The 25334-nt window shown below is 40.1% G+C and overlaps 1 protein-coding gene across 1 annotated transcript in view; it reads right to left on the bottom strand.

Moving 5' to 3' along the window:
- Positions 1 to 13706, bottom strand: part of b3gat2 (beta-1,3-glucuronyltransferase 2 (glucuronosyltransferase S)) — an 81971-nt gene extending 68265 nt beyond the window's left edge. Inside the window, exon 1 of the mRNA XM_042010278.1 lies at positions 12660 to 13706. Within this exon, the coding sequence (XP_041866212.1) occupies positions 12660 to 13193 (534 nt within the window). The 5' untranslated portion in view covers positions 13194 to 13706. The remainder of the gene's footprint in view (positions 1 to 12659) is intronic.
- Positions 13707 to 25334: the final 11628 nt, after the last annotated feature.

Raw genomic sequence — 25334 nt, 5'->3', positions numbered from 1 at the left:
ATCAGCTATGAGATCATTCACCATATTTTTGGTCATGTTTTACTCAAACTTTTATATATATATTATTTTTTCTAGTGTCCGAACTTTGTTTAAAATGTATTACTGTCAAATAATTCATATAATAATTTTCACACAAAACGAGGGAAAAACAAAAACCTTGAGGTGGTTGGATGGTGTAAATAACTACGCTGGTTAAGTCACTTTGATCCAAGAGATTATTATTATTATTATTGTTGTTTTTCATGAAAAAATGTCAATAAAAACTACCTAAAGAAAAGTGTGATTAAAAACATTCAATTAAATTTATCATTTGGATTATTTTCCCTAGAAAAACAATTTGGCTGGAGGTCGTTCTGACTGGCTGGTAACTTTAGGAAATCACTCGCCACTTTGACTGGTGATCAAGAAAGTTCATTTAGAGCCCTGCAGATAACCTTTTCTTCAGGTTCTACTGTTGATTTCATTCAAATTAACTGCATCATGCATTTAAGTGATCATCACTTTTTTATTGTGGTGAAGGGGATTGTACATCACTATTCTTCCAGGTTATCATAATGGAATGGACAATTTTTAACCTAATTTCAGTAGTTTCAGTCATTTCTTTTGTTTTATTGTTTGCTTTATGCCAGAGATAAGGACTTTAATCTGGGACTCGGATTCGAGTCAGACTTAGGTTGCATTTCCAGTGACTTGATACTCAAACTCAAAAGACTTGAGACTCGACTTGGATTCGCAATTCGAGACTAGTAAACAACCTTTTTTTATTTATTTATCTTTTCTCATGTAACGTCACACAGACGCGTCCACAGTGCACACGCAATTAATCAAAACATTGCCAGAACCGGTAATAAAAAGTGACCAATTTAAGAGCAGTAACTGGAATCTATGGTATGAAAATCCAGGACAATGTATCCACGTTCACCTTAAAACACACCTGGAGAGGTTAGTCACTGCAATATGAAAGCTAATGTTAACATCTATGGTAGCAACCAGTTTAGATCAACAGCAGTGTAAACGTTAGCTTGTTATTTCTTTTGTACCATCAGATTGGCTCCACTGAATGTGATAAGAAGTACAACAAGACCTTTACTGAACACAGTTTCCATAAACTGCTGACTTTGCGATGCTCACGTTAAACTGGGATCAGACCCACTGTAAACAATATCGTTTTACTGGGTCTGTTTGTTAGAAAATACAGCAGTTGCTGATTTAAGAATGTAAGGAATATTTATTGGACATGGATCTAAATTAATTTAAAAAATGAGCTTTTTTTAATTAAAGTTTGACAGTTTTAAATGGATATTTTCTGTACTCATCTCACAATTACTTTAAACCATTTTTAAAAAAATTAAGATTTTTCTGATACACTATAGTGCAAGGATTACCAACTGTGGACCTGTTGAGCCACTGTCATGCAGATTTTACTTGTTTACCTGTGCAATAAGATTACTAATGGGTCATTAAGAAGCTTGTTCAGAACATGACACACAAGCTGTCATATGGATGTGTTGCTGCAGGGGAACATCAAAAACCGGCAGGAAAGCTTGTGATCCTGCACTAAAGTGCAGCATACTGGTCCTCCTCTCTGCATTCAGAAAAAAAGGTTTTGAACTGCAGACTTTCTCCAAGATAAAATCTTATCTTCAACTACAGGAGTGTGAGGATGCCTCAGAAAAAATCCCATCAGTGCATCAGTTAGCATTAAATATTTTGTTACTGACTGAAACATTTTAATCATTGCGTTTCTTTTCCAGGAAGAGGGTCTTACCTCTTTGCTTAATTAAACTGAGGGGTGACTTTTTAATTCCACAGGCAATATACACTTCCAGTCAAAAGTTTCCTATTAAATAAATGGTATACAAAGATATGACGAGAGAGTGAAGAGCAGCAAAGTTTCATCAAATTATCAATCCAGAAAAACATGAAGAGGATTTTTTTTTTTTTTTTTTTTGCATAACTCACCCTTTCCATAACCCCATTCCCCAACCGTCTTTACCCTCCTGCTGACCCATCCATGGAAAACATCTCTTTAGGAAGGTTTGCCTCATTTTTTGCTTTGCCTTCCTCACATTACCACCCCTGCCATCCATTGCTTCTACCACTACGCTATGTAATGATGATAATTGCTCATATGGGTTTGAGGAAATTGAATTTCCTATTTTGCTCTGGTTCTTTTATTTAATCGGCTTCTCTTTGTGCCTCCTCCTCCTCCTCATCTGCTGGTCTCTGAATGTGTAAACTCCTCAGTATGTGCTTAACCCTTAAAACGCCAAACCATTTTTTGCTCTTTTTGGTCTATTTTGTTTCGTTTTTCTTTTTTTTTTTTACTTTTTAGTACATGAAGAAGCTCAATCCTTTTAATCCCAATTAACATCCAGACATTATTTTTTTCAGGACTGCCTCAGTTCTCAGATTATGAGGCTAAAATGATGTAAAATGAGTGTATCAATAGATAAAGCAGCATAAAGGCCAACCAGAACAATACTTTGTAGAAATAACAAATAACTTAAAATAAAAAATAACTTCTCAAATCTTTGCTTTCAGGAGAAAAAAATATTGGCAATGAAACAGAAACTATTTACATATTTACACCTTTTCCTCCAGCTGTTTACAGTTATTTATGCTACTATTTACCTACTATCCTCCCAAACCAACTCCAACTCAACTGGTTTTTGGCACCATCATGCATCAAAAATGTCTTCTTGGCTTTATTTCAGCCATAGAGGATCATTATTTTTATAGCCAATAAATGAATTTAATCTGAGCATATTTTTCTGAAGGGAACATATTAATAAAACATTAAACATATTTTTTAGCCATCACAAACGATGGTGGTGCTGAATTATTTCCACCTCTAACCTGCAATCTGAGAAACCATCCCCCCAAATAGAAAGTAATAAAGGAACACTAGACAAGGATGGCACTATCTTCAGAAAGGTGATTCTGAGTCACACTTGAACTTAACAGCATTCTCCACAGTTCCTGCTCTCTGAAAGGGTGGCTGGGGGAGTTCAATTATTCAAAGAAGGTCTGACTAAAGTTTTGCCTGGCCAACAGACTGCAGCAGCTCTGTAACGCAGCCGTCAGCTGAAAACCCTCCATTTCTAGAGCCGTCAGCTTTTCAGGAATTAACAGTAAAAAAAAAAAAGTAATAGCTTAATTTTCCTGATTGCTTGTTACACAAGAGTCTGAATGAGCCTGCTTGCCAAAGAGCTTATCCAAGACAGCGTTATGGGTCAGCAGTGAGTTCTCGCTTTGGTGAAGACTCTAAATTTTGTTAATAAAAAACATCACCAACACTTAAATAAATCACCAACCGAATTAAACTAAAAAAAATTCAGGACATAATAACAGAAACAGGCTTTTTTTTTCCTCTTGCCTGACAGCCACGTGAAGTGAAACCCCCCCTCCAATGGCAGCATACTGACTCCTGAGGGTTAAAATGCAAAAAAGCCAACGGGAAGAAATGTGTGTTAAGGGCCAGTCTCAGTGTAATTGCATGGTTGGCATTAAATGAGCAGTCTTGTCTTTTCTGCCACTCTATTGACTGCTGGAAGGCGACTCAGTCAGAATGTGTTGTGTGCATAATAAACTATGCCAAACCGAGACCTGACTAATGTCAAATGACAAATACACCCCTTTGCTACTTGACTCTGCTGCTGGGAAGAGAGTGGGAATGCAGAGGCCTGTTAAACAATTGCTATGCACCAGTGTTCTTTATTTGGGGAGAAGAGGGGTGATGACAACAGGACAAACGACCACTGAAAATAGAAAATACATACTAATTAACATAAAGTAGGGGGCAAGAGAAACTTACATTTAAATAACAAACTGAAAGGATATAAAAAAGTGAGTAAAATCTATACATACAGACATAAATAATTCAGTTTTGCTACTTCACTGTATAAGTGTGTATAAGTGTGTGTGAGGGGACAGGTACTGACTTGTTGTAGACAGTACCTCTGGAAAAGGCATCTACAAGTACACATGACTCGAGTATCCTCAAGCTTTGTGGACTGTGTTAATCTTAAGTTTTATTTATGCTCGACATTTAATACAAATACTCATTCAGATGTAGCCTTTTGTCCATCTGATGCATCCTTTACATGCGTATTTAGTTTTTGTTTTCAGAGAGCTTGTGGATGCATAGCCAGACAAAGAAAACAGAGCCGCACCACCACAAACTACAGGGGCCGTGTTGCACAGTATTGCTCAAGTTCGATCAGCAAAAACAACAAAGAAAAAGATTCTACGATGTAATAGCTACACACACTGTCTACCTGCATCCTCATCTTACGTCTTGTTCTGACAACGAAAGTCATCATGATCTCCTCCATCAACTTATTGTTGTCTGAAACTGACATCAAAACTCAGACATTAACGCAGAAACCTGCACTGCCCCCTGGTGGATGTATTGGCTAACAACTATGTCAATGTAAGGCATGCATGGGAATATGTGGGCAGTGACATTTGACAATGTTTAACACAGACATACCAATTTACGTATGTAGAGGAAGTATAAATGAGCCCTAACCCCTCGGTTTACCAAAAGCATTGTGACCGTGGAAGTGGAGCGGCTGCTCTGTAGCTTCGCTGCAGCTGTAGTCACAGTGTTGCCACCAGGTCTGCTGCGTCAATGTTTCTGTAGCGTCCGTGAAGAATTGTTATGCTCCGCTTCCCAAAAACACGTTCTCTTTTTTTGATGTTTGCTGCTTGGAAACCTTGTAAATTTAGAGCAGAGCGGATTGTTCAGGCAGGAAGTCAGTCAATGAAAAGCAAAGTGGATCCAGTGGATTTTAAAATAAAACACAGTGCAGACAGGGCAGTAGCCAGCATTTTAGAAATACCACCCATTATGGCCCACACATCTCAAGAGACAAAAGAAGCACAAAATCTATTTAAAATAGAAGCAAATTGTTTCACACAAACCACTCCCTCTCTCTCATGTCCTGTCTCTTCTCGCCATCTACTCTGTCCTCGTCTTTTTGCTCTCTACTTCCCTCTGAATGTCCTCTCTCCTCCAACATCTCTCCTGTCAAAGTGTATTAGAAACATTCAGTATATATATATAAATTTTATATATATATTTATATATAAATATATTAATTTAAGATTGTATATATATAGGAAGTTATTTACAGTTTGTCTTTATCTGGAATAATAAAAAAAAAAGAAAACATCTGTCTGCCTGTCTGTCTATCTATAGACAAATAAATCTTCAGTTAACAATTTTATTCCCAGTACTGTTATTATTTTAATAGCAACTGGTCTATGTAACAATTTACTCTGCAGAAAACCTTATCTGGAGCTGTTGAAATGATGTGAGCGGATATCAGGGACATATCGCTATGTTCACACTAACTCCAAGCTGAACTCATGCCACTTTTTATTGTAGCATTTACTTATTTTATTACTTTCATAACCATATTTATTGCTGCACATAGAATCAAAATGGGAAACCTTGGGTTTAAGATTACAGGGAACTGCACCTAAACCTTGCAGACAGATGGAAATTACTTTCCTAAAATTCAGCTACAGTGTTATGCGTCTCCAACAGCTCCACATTTTCTCCCTCTGTACCTGGATAGTATCAAGTATTATCTGCCTGCAGGACTCCAGAGTGACGCCTGTCTCACACCTGTCCTCCTGCTCCTTCTCCTCCTGCTCCTCAGATCACCTCATCACCTCTGCTTCTGTGTTTCGATTGATTCTCAGATATTTATGGGAGTTTGTGGTCTTCCAACACATCAAAAAGTGTGTTATTAGTGTTTGTGGAGCTGAATCATTTCCACACATGACAACGCTTCGGACTGATTGATCAGTGAGTGAGCAGCGTGCTGCTGCAATGCTACGTTGTGCCTTATTTCGCATGACAATGGCCGGCGAAAGAAGTAGTTCCTACCTGTCCTGATAGTTTACTTTCAACTGTGTCCATGTTAATGATAATTATTATTATAAGAAGAAAATTTTGTATGAGAATCAGTTCAAGAACATAAATAAATATTTCAGAATCAATCCGCACATCACTGCTAATTAGTCTTCTCGTATATTCATGTAGCTCAAAAGCATTTATTTGATTAATCTTATTCCACACACAGCAGAAAAATACAGAGGCCTGATCTCAGTTTCCTCAATGGTAGCAGTGGCCTTGTGTGCAGACTTTGGATCGCGTTTTACTCTAAAACATCAACATTACGTCATAACTGGTGGCACGGCATGAAGCCGTGAGGTGAGAGAGGGTCTCCATGGACGATGACGGGTGTGACAGGAAGCCAGGCAGAAAGCTTGGTGCTGCTGCTCCGCGACGCCTCCACCATCGGTGGAGCCCAGGGGAAAGCTTAAGGCTCTGTTCACACTGCAGGCAAAAGTGGCCCAAATCTGACTTCTCTGTCCATTTGTGGCCCACATATGATCTTTTTCAGTTACTGTGAATTCACTTTTACTATTAATTTATGTTTTATTAAATTAAGTAGACTTCTAGTGTTGACTCCTCGCAGTGATACCTGGAGATGGGTTAAAAGCAGAGGACAAATTTCTAAACTGGCAAAAACAAAGTATATTTTAAATAAAATGTTTTATTGGTGATGTATTGTTTCATTATATTGCATTCTGACAAAATGAGGGAATCTCTCATAAAATTACATAAAAACAATGAAAAATAGCAAACTGTCATTTTCAGACTAATCTTTTGTACTTTTACTAGTTTTAACTGTATTTATATAAATTTAATTATCACACACATCTTATATTAAACATTAAAAAAATGAAAAAAAAAATGAAAAGAAAAAAGTAAAGTAAAATCTTACTATTTTTATTATGTAATTAAAATCGTTTGTTCCGAAATCAAAGGTAATTAAAATGAAGGCAGAATTAGTGATATTGGCAAACATTAACTTGTTATCCACTGATTCAATATATTGTATGACAATCAAATTTGTTAGTTACACCAAAAATAAAAAAACATGACATGGTTGTTGGTCTGAGTATTTGGTCTGGGTTTTCATACAGAGAATGGTCTGAAGAAAAGAAAATATCCAGTAAGCAGCAGTTGTAACCAGAATGTCCTGCTGATGTTAGAGTTTAAAGGAGAATGGGCAGACTGGTTTTGGATCGTTGGAAAAAATCCAACACTACAGAAAGATTATTTCCTGTTTTCTCATTTGGTGCATTGCTCATCAGCAGAGAAAGTTGACTGACAACATGCAGCAGATCCCTGTTTTTTCAAAGCTGTAACATGAAACCTGACACAAAATATTTAATGCCATGTTTAAAATGTGTAACAAAATGCATGTCTAACTTCCATTTTCCTTCCTGATTAGTCCTGGTTTTAATGGTACTGCACCACTGCCTTTTATTTCTTTTTCTTTTTTTTTTTGTTTTTTGTTTTGCGTGTAGTACCATACAAATCAATATGTCACTCTTCTATGGCAGCACATAAAAGTCTGTTCTGATGCTATCTGACAGAAAAGCTTGACAAGCCCTGACATACTCTAACTCAGGGCTACTCAATCCGGTCCTGCAGGTTTTCAGTGTGTAACTGCTCCAACACACCTGACTCAAATTGAAAGGATCCAACAGTCTATTAAGCTCTGCCCAGTGGCTTTTTCAGTTGAGTCAGGTGTGTTGGAGCAGGGAAAAGCTGCAGGGCTTCAGCCCACGTACGACCGAAATGAGTAGCTCTGCTCTAATCTCCCCAGGTCCTAACCATATATGGGTTTTAGGGCAATTTCTGATGGTGATGGGGTCAGAGACACAGTAGCATCATCAACCTTTATTTCCATTTCTAAGAAAGTGAACATGATGTATAACATTTTACATAACTTTTATCCTGGATCCTGGCCTGAGCTACACACTTGATGGCTGGTTTTAAACAAGCTAATTACCTCTTCAGGCATGCTCTTTACAACTGCAACGAGGATCCGGTAACATCCACACACACTCAACATGGAGATCAGAAGCTGCTTGTTTCTTGCAGTAACTTCATTATACAGCACCCACAAGGCCTATTCAGCTGGTAACAGCACATCTGAGCAAGGAAGATTGTGTCCACTTTTAATATTACATCAGCGCATTAGATAAATCTTTCAGTTGGGTAAATTTTAACAGACTGCACGATTAAATATAACTGCAATTAAAATGTGTAATCATTATTTGTACACCAGATAAAGAGCCTTAATCCTCCATATTCCTTCTGCTTAGTTGTCATAGCTCAGCATTTATTTTCTTGTCAACTACAGCTCTGGCTGTATCTGATATGACAGAGACATATAAAACACTCAATTTGAGCTTGAAGTAGTTGCTGTTACCGTACCAGGGATGACACAAACTGACACAATCATAAGGCTAAAGGCAAACCAGTCAGCCATCACAGCCAGTAGAAACACACAATGAAGTTCTTCATGAAATATTATTTCTAAGATTCCTGGTCAAATAGTATTTAAGCAGCTGAAATGTTATCTCAATCACTTTTCCTAAGGAAATTATAAAAGAGTTTCTAATATGAAGTTGCCTTGCACCGTAAGCAGAGTTACTGTCATCGGTCTAAAGCCTGCAGACCATTTCTGTAGGTTATTACCACCATGTGAAAGCCTATTATCTCTCTATGACAGGCCATTACCTGCACAGAGGAGCAGGGTAATGAAATAGGAAGGGAGGACAGAGAGAAGACAGTGGGCTATCAACAAATCAAACAGATGCTCTATACACTGAGCCACAGCAACCAAATTTAACACTGTGTCACAGTAGGCTGAGCTTCCTGTGAGCTCAGGATGATGAGAACTTTTACTGCATTCAGGCTAGCAAAGGAGGGAAATGTAGCAGATGATTCTAGTTAAAAACATGACTTTTAGCCTTAAATAATGTGAGGAATTAATTCTGATTTATTTTGATTGATTATACATGTTGATGATTAGAAGCTTTACTCAACAATGATAGTATGTAAGTCATTGTGATGAACTCAGAGAACTTAACAGGTACACTTGTTCAACCACTTGTCAACATAAATATCTAATCAGCCAATCACATGGATGAAACTCAATACATTTAGTCATGTGACATGGTCAAGATGACATGTTTAGGTTCAAACTGGGATTTAAGTGACTTTGAACATGGTATGGTTGATGGTCTGAGTATTTCAGGAACTGCTGATCTACTGGGATTTTCACACACAACCATCTCTAGTTTACAGAGAATGGTCTGAAAAAGAGAAAATATCCAGTGAGCAGCAGTTGTTACATTACAGTCATTTAGCAGATGCTTTAATCCAAAGCAACTTACACTGGTTAGGCAGTAGCGTTAAGGGTCTTGCCAAAGGATCCAACTGGAAGGTGTTGATATTCATCCCCTGGGGGAATCAAACTCTAGTTTCCCGCATGGGAGATGGATGCTCTGCCAACTGAGACATCCAGCCTCTTAACAAGACCAAAATGTCTTGTTGATGTCAGAGGTCAGAAGAGAACTGGCAGACTGGTTGGCAATGATAAAAAGGTAACAAGAAGTCAAATAAGCACTGGTTCCAACCAAGGTCTGCAGAACAGCATCTCTGAACACACAACACGCCCAACCTTGAAGCAGATGGGCTACAGCAGCAGAAGACCACACCTGGACAATAAAAGATAGAAAAACGTTGTCTGGTCTGATGATTCTTCATTTCAGGTCTACTTTCAGATGGTAGTCTCAGAATTTGGTGGAAACAACATGAAAACATGGATCCATCCCGCCTTGGTTCAACAGTTCAGGTTGCTGGTGATGATAACCATGCTGACCATGTCCATCCCTTTATGACTACAGCGTAGCATCTTCTGATGCTACTTCCAGCAGGATAATGCACCATGTCACAAAGATCATCTCCAACAGCATTCTTGAACATGACAGTGAGTTCACTGGACACCAACGGCCTCCACAGTCACCAGATCTCAATCCAATAGAGCACCTTTGGGATGTGGTGGAACGGGAGATTCTCATCATGGATGCAGACGACAAACCTGCAGCAACTGTGTGATGCTGTCATGTCAATATGGAGCAAAACCCCCGAAGAATGTTTCCTTAAATACTGAGGTTGCAGCTATTTGACCAACCAGTCTAGGTTCCGATCTTGGCCTGTGGCCCAGTTCTTGTCAAGCATCTGTCTAAGAAAGGCTAGAACACAAAAGATCCTCAAAAACCAAGAAAAAGAAAGAAAGAAAATAAAGGATATACTTAACAAAATGACCAATGAGTGTAGTAGCAGAGTCGATTGTGGCTGCACTATTGGGAGCTCAGTGGTCCCAGAGGACTCAATGCAAATCTTGTGGAAGCAGCAGATTTAGCATCACTGAGGCAGAGAGCATGACTCCAGCACTTAGCTAGCTTAAACTACAGGGTTTCAGTTTACAAATAAAGATGTGGGAAGTATTAAGGCAGGACTGTACAGACCTGTTATGAACCAAATTGTTTCCACCACTTTAGTTAAGTGTTACACACTTTAAAACTTTACTACCATTTCTGTCTCTATTGATTTATAAAAGAACTAAGTAAAAATGCAGCCACTTAGAACTACCTCCAACAGTCAAAGGCCAACTAGCTTCCAGCTAATCTCAGCCATAGACCTTGGATTCAGCTGGAAAGTGACTGACCAATGCAAAAAGCAGCAATTCTCAGTGGCAATGATCTATGTTTTCAGCTTTGTGTTCAAGTTGTCTTTTTGTTTCCTAATCAATCAATTAGTTAAACTCTTTAAGACCATTCATTATGGAAGAGTTTTGATTGTAAATTAATATTTAAAACATGAGCATGCACAACATGATCTTTTTCAGTTTATTCCACCCAAAAATCTCATTCAAAGTTTAACCAGTAAGAAAGTCCAGATGCAGATGATCCAGACTTTGTAGACGATTGAATCTGCATAAGAAGCTGAAACAATCGACCTAATTTATATTTATCTTTGTGTTTCAGTTCAGCACATGGTGGAAATTACCAAACAGGCCAAAGGATGTGACGACTGGAACCGTTTGATCCCAATATTAAAACAAATGTCCATAAAAATAGCTAAAACAAACTAAAGCACTTGCTGATTTGGGACTAGATGTTTTCTGACAGCAAACAGAATGAAGTGCAATAGGCAGTTAGACGTCTTCTTTCAGTGTTTGCACACAAGTGAATGTCAAGATTGTTGTGTTGCATTTGATGCAGAGACTGTTATTATAAGGGTCAAGACAATTAGAGATTATAGAACAAACATGTTGATGCACACACATAAATATGCATCACATTAACACACTCTCCAAGGTAGAGTTGATCTACATGGAGGCCCAGTTTGCTACTATACGAGGTCGATACTGGCACATCACCCAGTCTCATTTGCAGTCTGCAGCCAGTCAGAATGCTTTAATGTATGAGAAGACTTTTAGTCAATCTTTTAGTCTATGTGCTGCCTCAGTGTTTTAGACTCTGATAATGAGAATTATGTCTGGGCATATAACAAAATGTATACATCCTGTTTAAAAAACTACAACCTATATAATGTAATTTACTTAAAAACCACTAGCATCACAGCCAACCCTCATCAGTCTCAGAATGGTGGAGACTGACATAATGAGCAGGCATACAAGATAATTAAATGGATCTGTAGAAATACAACAATGCTGCTGCTGGTGCACCGGAGCACCTCGAATATCAGGACCACCACAATCCCAATGAGTCACTTCTCCCTCTGTGTCTTCACACATTCATTTATATCCTTCAATTAGCTGTGAACACACTGCAGCCATCACAAGCAATGCGTGGAGCTTTCTCTGATTGTTTATGTAGGGTTTCAATGAAACAATAATATAAACATTTTTAAATTCTTTTTAAATCCAACAAGACAGAAAAATGCTACAAACCGCAGAATTTAGCCTAGAAGGGATACTGCATGTGCTAAAATCTTATAAAAGGTCATACTTGATGCAGATCCATGCGTAATCTGGCAAGTCTTAAACCATCAGCACAGAGGAAGGCAGAAGAAGAGTACCTACCTACCTACCTACTTATCTCATATTTTATCAGACAACCTTATTTATTTACGTATATATTTGTCTATATGATAATTTTAAATATTAAGTCACACAAAAATGTTAATTTTTTGTTTAACTGGCTCAATAATTTGTTTATTTAGTTTGTTTTCCCCTCTCTTCTTCTTCCCCAGGAGCTACACACCCACTTATCTGCCTCTGATTTAAGGCCAAACTTAAGACCTATTTATTTTAAAAGGCCTTTGGCTTGTAGTATTTTGTTTAATGTGTTTTTTACTTTTAGTACTTTCGGTGGTTTTTTATTAGTTTTAATTGGTTTTTGTACTTTTACCACTTTCTGTTATATTTCTGTTATATTATAATGTTAAACACCCTGCTCAGCTTGGGTGTTGTTGTAAGGTGCTATAGAAATAAACTTGGTTGTATTTCTTTGCTACTCAAAAGCACTTTAAACAAAACATATAAAAATATAACATTGAATAAATATGAAGTATACAATTCACGTGTTTTTATTTTATTTATTTATTTGTTTGTTTGTTTTTGTGTGGGCTATAAAAGAAAAATCCTTCCTCTGTTCTGTTGGTTGTTTCTCCTCCAACTCTTTCTATGCCCGCGCCGCTCCTGATGAGCGGGCCTGACAATGATCCGGTAAACACCGGGACATGTTACCTCCTCAAACAGCTCCAGGCTGTACGTGTTGTCGTCATCCGCGAAGAAAACCACCCCGGGGTCCCGCCTGCTCCGGTGCTGTCGGAGCCACGCGAGAGCCACGTTCCGCTGTTCGGTTGCGCGTGGCATCCCGGCGCGCTTGAATCTGCGGGGAGTGAACACATGCAGGTGCGTGTACGGCACCCCGCACCGGGCCAGGAAGCGCGCCACCAGCTCAGTGCGCGCCGACGAGTCCTCCACTATGATCCAGTGGAATCGGGGCACCTGGCGGAAGGCGTGGGCCAATCGGGTCAGCTCGGCTTTCTGCACCGGGCGGGTGTAGGTCGGAGTGATGGCGTAGATGATCGGCAGGGCGGACTGGTTCTGGGCGCCACCTACCACCGGTACGCTGCTCCGAGCGGCACGCTGCGCCCTGCCGGTCCGACCTACTACCGGAGACCGGATCGCCCGTTTACTGTCCATATCGATCATTATGATGACAATGAGGACCCAGGGCAAGAGGATGAAAAAACGGCTGAAAAACACTGATTTCATGGCGGATCTGAAGTTACCGTGCGTCCCCTTCTTTAACTCACTCCATCAGAAATAAAAAGGCACCGGACGACCTGCCGTAACTCCAACAACCGCTTCCTTTATATCCTGGGATTTTACTCTCTACACCAGCCAAGAAAAAAAACTGCATGTTGAGTCCATTTAAAACTATGCAAAGCACATAAACCATCCACTGCGTCCCCTCGTCCCGGCGGGACCGTTTTCCGGAGTCCTCCCTCCTTCTCCCCCTTCCCCTCCTTCTGCTCTCTCGAATGGGACTTCTGCGCCTCCCCGTCGCCCTTCCCTCCTTCAGCTCACTCTTCCATAAGTCCCGTTAAATTCCCATGTTCATTCGCCCCTCAGTGCGTGCTTTCCGGGGGAGAAAAACGAGCCGTAGCGGTCCTCCCTGCAGCGATAAACTGATGTGCGCCGCCGAGGAGCATCACTTGGCGAGGACGGAGCGCAGCTCTGAGTCTGAGGATAATAAGGCAGGAGGGGAGGAGCAGGTGCAGAGCAGAGGAGGGGAGACGGAATAGTGAGAGAACCAGGGGAGGGGGAGAGAGACGTAAGGAGTGATGTGATATGAGAGAGAGAGAGAGAGAGAGAGAGAGAGAGAGAGAGAGAGAGACCTTGCTGTGCGCATCAGTGTCCGCTGAGAATTAACCCAGCTGATGGAGAGACACAGAAACACCCTGTAACGGAGGAAAAGAGGGAAGAGCATCGAAAATGAATAAAATGAAAAACAGCAAGACTTCATCTGAGGACCGGCCTGACGTAAATTCAGTGAACCTTGAGGAACCTGTAAATACAGAGATGAAAATATAAATGTATTCTAAATCACAAATCCTTTTCACTTATTGCCTTGTGTTATTAGTTTATCGTAAGGCTCTGATCAATAATTTCCATCAATACACTGAAAGGTATTTTTCTTAGTAATCAATAAATGTTGGAAATGTCTAAAATTAAAATTTATAAAAAATTTGATAAATAAACAACAGATGCTGGTGCAGGCCTGCTGAGAGAACCCTGCCCTTGTCATTTAAAGGAATAATCAGATCTGAGGAGTTAAATCTAGATAAGATTTATTTACCAAAAAAACCATCTGATTAATCGAAGACCTAATCTGTTACCAAAATGTCAGTAAATTATTAATCCGTCCATCCATTATCTACGCCGCTTATTCCACCCAGGGTCACATCAAAGCCAGAGCCTGTCCCAGCAGTTACCAGGCGAGAAATTAATGATTTGATCTCTAAAATAGAAACAAGTCAGATATTTAGAATATTTCGTGAATTTACACATACACACAGCCACTTTATCAGGTCCACCTTGTTAGTACCGGGTTGGACTCCTTTTTCCTTCAGAACTGCCTCAATTCTTGGTGCCATAGATTCATCAGGGTGTTGGAAACATTCCTCAGAGATTTTGCTCCATATTGACATGATAGCATCACACAGTTGCTGCAGATTTGTTGACTGCACATCCAGGATTAATGGCTGATCCAGTGCTCTCCTTTTCAGTGCTTCGTGTGGCTGTTTGTGTACATGCTGTGGGTGTGCTTGACCACATTCTCCCCACGGATAACAGTTCCGGAAGAGGAGGAGGCAGCGAAGGGACAGAAAGCAGAAGCGCAGTTGCAGAGCTGGTGCGCTACCGAGGCTACATAAACAGCCGAACAAACCACCATTTTGGAGCATTTTTTTTCACAAATGCAAGATCCCTCGCCAGTGAGCTGATTAGCTAAAGCTGCAGATTGTAACAAATGAGATCATTGGGGACCGCTGCATTCTGCTCATCACAGAGACCTGGCTTCACCCACTCATCCTGGACACAGTCATCAAGTTAGCAGGCAGCACAGCACACCAACATGACAGAACTGAGAATGCCAGTAAAAGCAGAGGAGGGGGCCAATGCATGCATGTAAGTAACAGCTGGTGTACCAACACCAAGACTGTAGCCAGTCACTGCTCCCCAGACTTGGAGTACATGACTGTAAAATGTAGACCCATTTATCTTCCCCTTGAGTTTAACATCATCATGCTGACTGCTGTATACATACCACTGGATGCTAATGCTAGTTCGGCTGTTGGACTTTTGCACCACACCATTAACAGTCAGCAGAGTACCTGAGGCTGTACATATCATCACAGGGGACATAGCAGTGCACCCTAAATTCCACCAGATGTTAAGTGTGTTACCTGGGGGGGATAACACAATGGACAAGGTGCACTCCAACATCAAGAGTGCTTACAGGGCAAAGCCACTACCACACATCAGCCAGTCTGACCACATGTCCCTGCTCTTAAGTCCAGCATACACCCCCCTCAGTTTAAGGGCTCCTATCTCATCAAGATCTGTAAAAACAAGGCTTGAAGGGACCTCTCATCAGCTCCAGGACTGCTTTGAAAGAACAAACTGGGACATCTTTGAACAGTCGGACATGGAAGACAATACTGGAGCTATCCTGGGCTACATTAAGTACTGCATGGACACTGTCGCTCTGGATAAATGCATCCGGGTCTATCTCAACCAGAAGCCCTGGATTACCAGAGAGGTCAAGACACTGCTGAGAGAGATGAACACGGCATGCAGGTCAGGTGATGCTACACAATACAATGCAGCCAGAGCCAACCTGAGGAGAGGCATCACAGAGGCTAAGACAGCATTTAAGAGGAAAATGGAGGAACACTTCAGTAGTAACAACACAAGACAGGTGAGGGGATCCAACACATCACCAATTACAAGCCCGGCAACCTCAGTGGCTGTATGTGACACCTTGCTGACCAAGGAGCCTAATGTCTACTTTGCCCGCTTCGAGGTGGAGACACCGGAGGCTGCATCCATCCCCTCAGCCTATGGCAACCACATCCTCAGGCTGGCAGAGCATGAAGTGCAGCGCACACTGAGAGGGGTGAACCCAAGGAAAACTGCTGGACCGGATCGTGTACCTGGACGAGTTCTGAAGACCTGTGCATACCAGCTAGCTGGTGTCTTTACCAGGATTTTCAACCAGTCCTTTTCCCAGTCCACTGTACCACCCTGCCTTAAGTCCTTGGTGATTGTCCTCCTGCTAAAAAAGACAACCATCAGCAGTCTGAATGACTACCGTCCAGTGGCACTCAAACCTACTGCCATTAAGTGCTTTGAGAAACTGTTGCAGAGTCATCGTTTCAAGCAGCGGGGAAACTCTGCAAGACTGCTTTTTATGGACTTTAGCTCTGCGTTTAACACCATCCTCCCCCACAGACTGGTGTCCAAACTGGAAGAGCTGGGACTGTCTTTCTCCATCTGCTGCTGGATCCTGGACTTCCTGTTGGATTGCTCCCAGAGCCATCACACCTTCTCAACCATCAGCCTCAGCATGGGCTCCCCTCAGGGCTGCGTGCTGAGCCCCCTACTGTACCCCCACCCATTCCAGCAACACCATCATTAAGTTTTCAGATGGCACCACAGTGGACAGAAGAGGGGGACGAGTCTGCATACAGGGATGACGTGGAGCAGCTGACCGGGTGGTGTAGGGACAATAACCTGGGGCCTCATTTATCAAACTGTATGTAGCAAAGCAAACTACAGGTGGCGTCTGCAGCGCAAAAAGGAAATGCTGCACACTTCAACTTTCAGATTTATCAATGCATGCACATGCACGTCCTACGCCTATTTCTATTTATAAATCAGAATCAACTCTAAAGCGGATGCACATGAGGGAACGCCTTCTCATGCCCACATGGTGGCTATAAAAGGTCAGGTAAACACCTGTAATGAATATTCATCATATCATTTCCATTGATGGCTCAGGAGGGAAAAAGAGGGAAGAAGCAGATTTTTTGGGGTGTGAGGTAGAGATCCGGATGGATCACACTGAAAAATGTACAAATGTTTAATTGGTGGGCATGGTGTGGGCATTACTTGTGTCAGAAAGGCAGCAGGTGGTAGATGTGCCAGAAGGTAGTCCATTTTAGGTTTTTATTGTTTTATGGTTTTCTTTTATGGCATGTTTTACTTTGTTTTATCTTGAATTTAGTTGCATGTTGTTTTTTTAACTGTGTGACAATCATTTTTCTGGTTCCACCTGTGACATGATTGCAGTATTAACTGCAGGTGTTATGCTATTGACGGACGGCTCAGATAGGCAATGACCCACAAGAAGTTTGAGGCAGTGAGCCAATGTACAGCAGGCAGAGGAGGGGCTCAGGTTTCTATCCGCAGATTTATGGTGAGGGAGGATTTGAAGGAAATGCCTGGGGGTGATGTAAGAGGCAGTACCCAGAGCGGAGTGTCCGAGAGTGTCCGAGAGTGTCCAAGAGTGAGTGTTTTGGGCTGGTATGGACAAAGAGAGTGGTGATCCAAGGGCCGATCTGACTCAGAAGCAGCGGGTGACATGACCAGGTGTATAAGCGGGCAGCAACGAGCACCAATAGCCACGGCGGTGAATGGATGCAACATGCAGTGTACGAGCAGGGTAGGGACCCTGCCTGGCTTTATGAGTACCACTTTTCAACATATTGTGTTGCTGTAAGAGAGCCAGGTATTGCCATCAGCTCATGTTGCAGGGCCACCTCATGGAGGACGTGTAGTGGAGCCAGGTTGAGGCGCCAGTACCTGAGGAGCCGGTTGATTTTCTTGGGTCTTCAGTGACGACACACAGACCAAGGGCTGTAATGGATCTAGTCACTGTGAGACTTTACTGCACTCTATTGCACCAATAAACTTGGTTAAACTCTCAACTATTTTGCCCCCTCCTGGTGTCAGTGTTCTCCACTGGATCCTTTTTTAAACTGGTTATTTTAAATTTTAAAGTTGGTGTGACCCACCCAGCCCAGGATCACAGATGCTGTCATCGCCATGTCAGAAGGGAAGACACGCCAGAGGGATCGTAATGTGCGGCTGGATACACCAGGTGGTAGGGCATCCGTCTGCCATGTGGAAGATCGAAGTTCGAAACCCACAGGGGTGAATCGCTTTGGAGAAAGCCGTCTGCTAAACCACAGTACAGATACCGGTAATTTAGTCATTTGTTTAATTTATAAAAGAAATATATACAGATACATCTGAGGTTGGTACCAGTTAATTTAGCGTTAATTAATAATTCTTTCCAGTTGCTGTGTGGTGCAGAGGGATACAATCACCGCTATTAACGAGGTTGCCAAGGAGTTGCGGGAAATAAAGACTGTCTGGATAAAAATTAAGACAACAATAAAAAAGCATTGTGTAAGAATAAATAAATAAAAGGAAATCCACCTCTTGTGTGTTTCATTAGCGTTACATCACTTCTAGACCTCCAGCCTCCAGTCTGCGTCCTGCTCTGCTGGAATGAAGGACTGCGGCTTACTTGTCACACTGACTGGTGAATGCTGGCAGCAGACTGTCCACTTTAATAGCTGGATGTATTTTATAACATGGAAGTTTTGTTTCGTAATGACAGGGTCATAGTTGTCAACTATAATCATCAACATTAAAATAAACACTTGCATTATGTCAGTCTGTTAGGGATGAATGTTAACATTATACAAGTTTTTAAATGGAATTACTGAAATAAATAAACTTCTTCATGATATTCTAATTTTATGACAAGCACCTGTAGTGTGGATGCTCCTTATGCTCAAAGATATATATACGTGATGGATGAAACTGAAGTGCCCCCCACACAATAAACAATAAATTATCTCAAGATCAATAACTTTAAATTAGTGCTGTCAAATGATTAAATGTTTTAATCAAATTAATCACAAATTTTAAATAATTTCAAAATTATTAATCACCATTTGCAAGTTTTTATATGCCTGAAATCTGCCTGTTTTTACTGTATTGTATCAACAGAATGAGCCGATGCTACAAATATTTACTGTTAACTGACCTCTTGGGTAAACGTCAATGTCCAATGGTCAGTAAATGCAGCATGTAATGTACTTGTATATTTTGTCCTGAATCATCTCTAACATGTTCTAGATCATAATTCAGAATTCATATATCATCATCTCACCAACTGTCTCCATGGTGATAATTTCTGTCCTAAAACCAGCAGATGTAACAACTGGAGTTAAACAGCCAACATTGATGAAGAAACTCTAATAAAACTGATGATCTGGATAAAAACAGCTTTTTCCTTTAACATTGAAGTGTGAGTGTTTGTGCAGCAGTGATAAAAGTCCTACAGCAGCATCAGCCAAAGTAAACACCTGTTAATGAAATAGATCATTGTCTGCTTGTTTTAATAGTTTTTCTTCACTTTTTTACACTTTTTTACTGGTCAGTGCTCCTGCTTGCCCCCCCATCAGAACTTTTCTAGACCTGCCCCTGCATAGCTGAAGTAAAAAAAAAAATGTCTACCACCAGCCAGCTACTCTGTCAAGAGAAGGTCCTGCCAATAACAATACTTTGGGGTAAATATGTGGTGGTGTGAACCATGAACTGCTAGTTTCATTGTTCTCAGATGAACAAACGCAACAAGAGAAAAGCCGATCAGCTGATCACCAACAACTATTATGATTCACGGAACAGGAGGAGAGCAGCTGCTCCACAAACAGACGACCAGAGATCCTCTAGAGCAGACATGTTGGTGCAAAACGCAGGATGAGTTTAAAAAAAATGCAGGAAAAGTGCAGGTGTGGAACCGTCTCACCAGCAAGAGAGCGTGTGTTAAAACACTCTCATTCTCTACGAGACGACATCCATGGATTTCTCCATTAATGCTGAGTTTATTCTCAATTCCATCCATAGATCCATCCAGCTAATCTTCTCCATCGTTCTTTTCCACATCCCACCGTCATAACAGAAAAATGATGGATGTATGGGGCTTCTCATGCCGCTCATGCATTAACTGCTTTTAAAATTTTAACACAAACAATTACATTAATTTATTGACACCATTAACGCATTATTTTTGACAGCTCTAATTAAAATACAAAACTTAAATAGAAAATAACCTCTTCCATGAAAATGAAATTCATTTATAATCTGAGAAGAAACAAATCAAATCTCAGTTAAAATAGCATCAAAAACAATATGGCCGTTTTAAAATAAATACAATAAATACTATTTTTTATTTATTATAATTAATTCAGAACTATTTTTGTATTATATAATATTTTTTCTCTACAATAATCAGTTAATTCAACACTCAGCTGCTCACCTCGTTTGTCAGGGGCCACCTGGACATGTTCAGGTGGGGCGGGAGGCACCTGCTTCGGCTGCTCTCGTGTCTGTTCGGAACATGCGTGATGTTTTTTTTTTTGTTTTAGCAGAGCAGCTTGCTAATCGTTTGCCTGTGCTGATTACTGCGCTGATTTGACTAAAACAACAGTGAAATGCAGAAAATCCAGAGTTTTCTTTAGAAATATGAGAAGCAACGTGAGCTAGCTTATATGAACAAAGTTTAGAAGAGACAAGCTGATGTTCCACAACTTTCCATCAGATGAACTAACTGACCCACCATGCCTCTGAAAGAACTAGGTGACGTACTGCCTACCCCTCTGTTCTCTCTCCTGTCTCAGCTTTTTTTTTTTCTTTTTAAACTTCTCGATTTTTGAGGCATCCTGCCATCTTAGCATCTACTCGCTGTAGCGCGCTCCACAGCTGATAGAGCAGGTGGACTGAACCATTTAAGGTAAATATAGAGGGGGGGTTGGGAGTTCAGAAATGTTTCCAAAACAGAGAAACTTATTGATACCAATGCACTGTAACTAAAATGTTTGTGTGATTGTAAGTTTATCATTGAGTTTCAGATCATTTTGTAAGTATTACAATTGCACTGAGTACGTGGAAACTTGTGCTGATCTGACAAGCAGACCACAAACTGCAGACATGCTCCACAGTGCAGGTCCACAATAGAGTTATGCTGTAGTGTTTCCTGGTGATTCCAGGATTTACCTCTCTTCTCCACCTTTCCTGCAGGTGTAGTGCCTCATCTGCGCCTTCTGTTGCTGGATGTGGTTCCAGACATCCCGCAGACAGCGGCTCTGGCTCTGGGCCACCTGGCAGTGAACAGCGGCGTCCTGGCTGAGGCTGTGGTGAAGGAGAACATCCTGCCTCCTCCTGTCCAGTCTCTGGCCACACACAATGTGAGCATCTCATCCTGTGAGTATTGTTCATTCCTGTCAGCTTTTCTTCTTCCAGTGTCAGCTCCATCCTTATAAAATGATGTGTGAGAGGGGACAGAAATCGTCAAACAATTGGTGCGCTGTTAATGTTTTAGTCCCTCTAGGTTTACAGTGAGGCTTGCTTGGTTCAGTGTTCAGCATGTTATGGTATGAGACCAGCATACCATTACGTTAAAACTGTAAATTCCTAAAATTATTATTATTAAATTACTCCTTAGCATGACTTTAAACTTCTTTAAAAGCACATGAGTGATTGAAACAGGGATTTAAAGATTTAGCCTTGGGGGTGTATGTGCCTGCATGTATTCTGTATTGTTTACAGCTCACATTTGAACTATATTCTTATTTAACAATGTAAAGTGATTTGATGTTGTTTTATATTTTTTAGAAATGTATTAAAATATTATAAATACTAAATTTAAAATTAAGAAATGCCAAATATCCAACAAGGATCCACTGGGAATTTATTGTTGTATTAAAGAAGCTATTTAATTTTTACATGACTACGTAAACTTCCACATTTAAAATTATTAGGGTTATTAACAATTTCTCTTTTTTTTTTTTTTTTTTTTGCAAAGCTTCACTTTATCTGAAACTCTACTGTAAATTGGCTGTTAGCTCTCTACTGCACTATGGAGGAGGTAAAGTGACACAATGAATAAATTAAATATATCATTCAATAATTACTTAAATGTGTCATTAAATAATTTAAATTATAATAAATACATAAATGTGTTATTAAATTTATCATTAACTAATTAAAAGTGACACAATTAATTAATTAAATACATCATTAAATAATTATTTAAATGTGTCATTCAATAATTAAAATGATAATTAAATACATTAATGTTATTAAATGTATCATTAATTCATTAAAATACAAATCAATATATGTTAAAACATATATAATTATTTCATTATTTAATTAATTATTTCACCATTTAATTAATTATTTTATACTCCTGTGTTGCAGTGCATCATGAATTTATTTTATTTGTCAGCCTAGTGGGCGGGGCTAACCCAGCGCATGTAGCGAGGAAAGCAGAGAATTTATTGAAGTTGTTGGACTTATTTCGTCACTTTTCGACCAAAATATTGACCACAGAGTGACTGAAAGTTTAGAAGAATTACTCCACCACTTCTCTGGTACCATGATACAACAAGCAGAATACACAGGGACCAGGACGTTTGGAGTTTGACCCGACTGCAGTTCTGGAGCATCAAGTAGAAGTTCTGTTTAGAGCTTCCACAAAATTAAACCCGCTGCTTTTCTCAGCAGCTCCTTCTCCTCGCACACTGTCTGATATTGTGCTGTCGTTAATAATAGTTTGTTCTATGGGTTTCTGTAATAGAGTATCTGAACCAACATAGCGGAATAACGCCAGTGACACAGTGTATTGGAACTAGAGATGTGACGTTCATGAATGAATCGATTCTTTTGAACGACTCTTTTAAATGAACGATGGAAACCAATTCACATCTGTGAGCCGTTCATTTATGAGCCATTCTTTTTATATGCAAATTTTTGACACTGCCTCCACAAAATCAAATCAAATCAAACTTTATTCATAAAGCGCTTTTCATGCCATAGGCAACACAAAGTTCTTTACATGATTAAAAACATAAGAATAAAAACACTCAATGAAATCTTTAACACAGTCACACGTACACACATATACACACACGCCAAGCCCAACCCCGCCCCCACCCACCTTCCAGCTAAAAATGACTGAATGAATAAATAAATGAATAAATAAGTAAATAAGAAGTAGTACAGTTGAGTAAAATGAAAAATAAAATAAATGTGTGACATTATAGAAGTCTGATGTCCAACACGCTCCATTCATGTGAAGCATTTATGGGCAGAGAGTATTGTTTGGAAACAAATACTGTGAGTTCTATCCAAAACATTTATTAGAATTTGCACTGACTGCTCAGGTTTATCTGTTTTTTATCTTTAGTTTTCCTATAATTTTTAAATCTTGTATAGTAGATTTTATATAGGTACATATTTTGATTGTTTGTCATTCTTATATATTGTGAAATTTTGTAAGATATTGTGAGAACGAGTCAGTCTTTTGAATGGCTCTTTGAAAGGAACGGCTCCTCAAAATCCGGCTCCGTTCAAAGAGCCATAAATCCCATCTCTAATTGTAACGTGTTCCCTAGCTCTGCATTGATCCATTATCTGGAGCGCATTTGCCTGGACTTGTGGAAAAGGCAACCAATCAGGCATCAGGATCCGCCCACTGAGTTTGATGGGCTAGGTTGACAGATAAAATAAATTCATGATGCTCTGCCACAGTGAATCATGAATTCGCTCTGTGCACAAGCCCCGTGACGTACTTCTGTTTTTCCCTGGCTGAGGCTGTCCACAGACGAGATTGTGCTGACAATGGAATGATAAGAAGTGACAACATGCCCCTTTATGCCTTCAAGTCCCAAATTGCACACAGTCTGTGCAAATCAAAAAAAGATGCCAAGAAGAGAGGGAGAACCAGTGGTGGGATTTCCCAACAGAATGAGGAGAAGAGGAGAAAGCAGAGACCAACGACTCCAATCCCTTACCAGGATGTCCACTTGGAATACCTCACACCAGCCAATAGTGTGTGACAAGATGAGAAGATGCAGGTTTCCTGGGTGCACAGGAACACCAAAAGTTATCTGCAAAAAGTGTAATGTGCACCTCTGTTTCACAGCACAGAAGAACTGCTTTGTAAAGTTTCACAGAGAGTAAAATTAAGAGAAATACATAAAGTGACACGACACACTACATGATACAAACCTAGGCCTGTATCAAATCCAATATAAAAATATGTAAAAAGTGTTTCTATTTTTGCTTAATAAATTGTTGATGTTTTAAAAGAAAGATTTTCTGATTTTGTATTGGTCTCTGAGCCCTGTGTTATGATCTGTGAATTTATACTTTTCATTGTGATTCTGTACCACTGTCACACACCGTTGCCCCTAGGCAACGAAAAAATATTTGATGAGGAGGGGTCAAGTAAATAAAGAAAATGGAGTTTTATCAGTAAAATGTCCCAAAATGAACCAAGAAATGATGTGAAATAACTTTTATCAGGTGTGTGTGTGTGTGTGTGTGTGTAGAGCCGCTATAAGCAGACAGCAGCTGTTGTTCTGCATGCAGTGGCTAAGCACTCTCTGGAGCTGTCCCAGGCTGTGGTGGGCAGTGGGGGGTGAATGCTCTGGTCTTCTGCCTGGTAGCCACTTCCTTAGCATGCTCAGGTGTGTGATGCCCTATCTGACCAACTGACCAAACTGTGCCCTCTTTGATGTGGATGCTCAGACTCTTCTGACAGACACAAGGCCAGCTGGGGCACCCCCTGCAGGGCAGAGCACAGCAGAGCCACCTCCATGAATATGACCTGCATCCTAAGGGTGAAGGAATGCTTCAAGATTTAGTAGCAGTTACATAAAAAGATAAACACCTTATTGAGGATGACAGCCATGGCAAGGTTTTCACTGTGGGTTGCCACGTGTCCCAGCATCATGATACCTGACAGTTGCAGGCTAACTATACATATATATGTATATATATATATATATATATATATATATATATATATAGTTAACATGTTCCAGGCTTTGCTAGCTTGGCCGTCTCTTGAGCTTCAACACTGTGATGCTGTGTTGGTTAACTCAGTTGTGGACCTGCTGTTAGCTACATTTGGAGTCTTTATGGTGGAAAATGTCAAGTTTTGAAATGGCATTGCAATGCCCCATTTCATTTAGGCAATTTATTATTGTTAAGGCCTAAATATTAGGCACAGTCAGCATCTAAAGCATCTATATATATATATATATATATATATATATATATATATATATACAGGGTGTGCAGAATTATTAGGCAAGTTGTATTTTTGAGGATTAATTTTATTATTGAACAACAACTATGTTCGCAATGATAACAAAAGACTCATAAATATCAAAGCTGAATATTTTTGGAAGTTGGAGTGGGGCTCTTTTTAGTTTAGTTTAGTTTTCTGGCCAGCCAGGCAGTGGAGTACTTGGATGCGTGTGA

This window comes from Melanotaenia boesemani, chromosome 16 (assembly GCF_017639745.1).
Source record: "Melanotaenia boesemani isolate fMelBoe1 chromosome 16, fMelBoe1.pri, whole genome shotgun sequence".
In the NCBI taxonomy this organism is placed as follows: Eukaryota; Metazoa; Chordata; class Actinopteri; order Atheriniformes; family Melanotaeniidae; genus Melanotaenia; species Melanotaenia boesemani.
The sequence above is the reverse complement of the archived record's forward strand: the minus strand, read 5'-3'. Positions and strand labels throughout refer to the sequence as shown.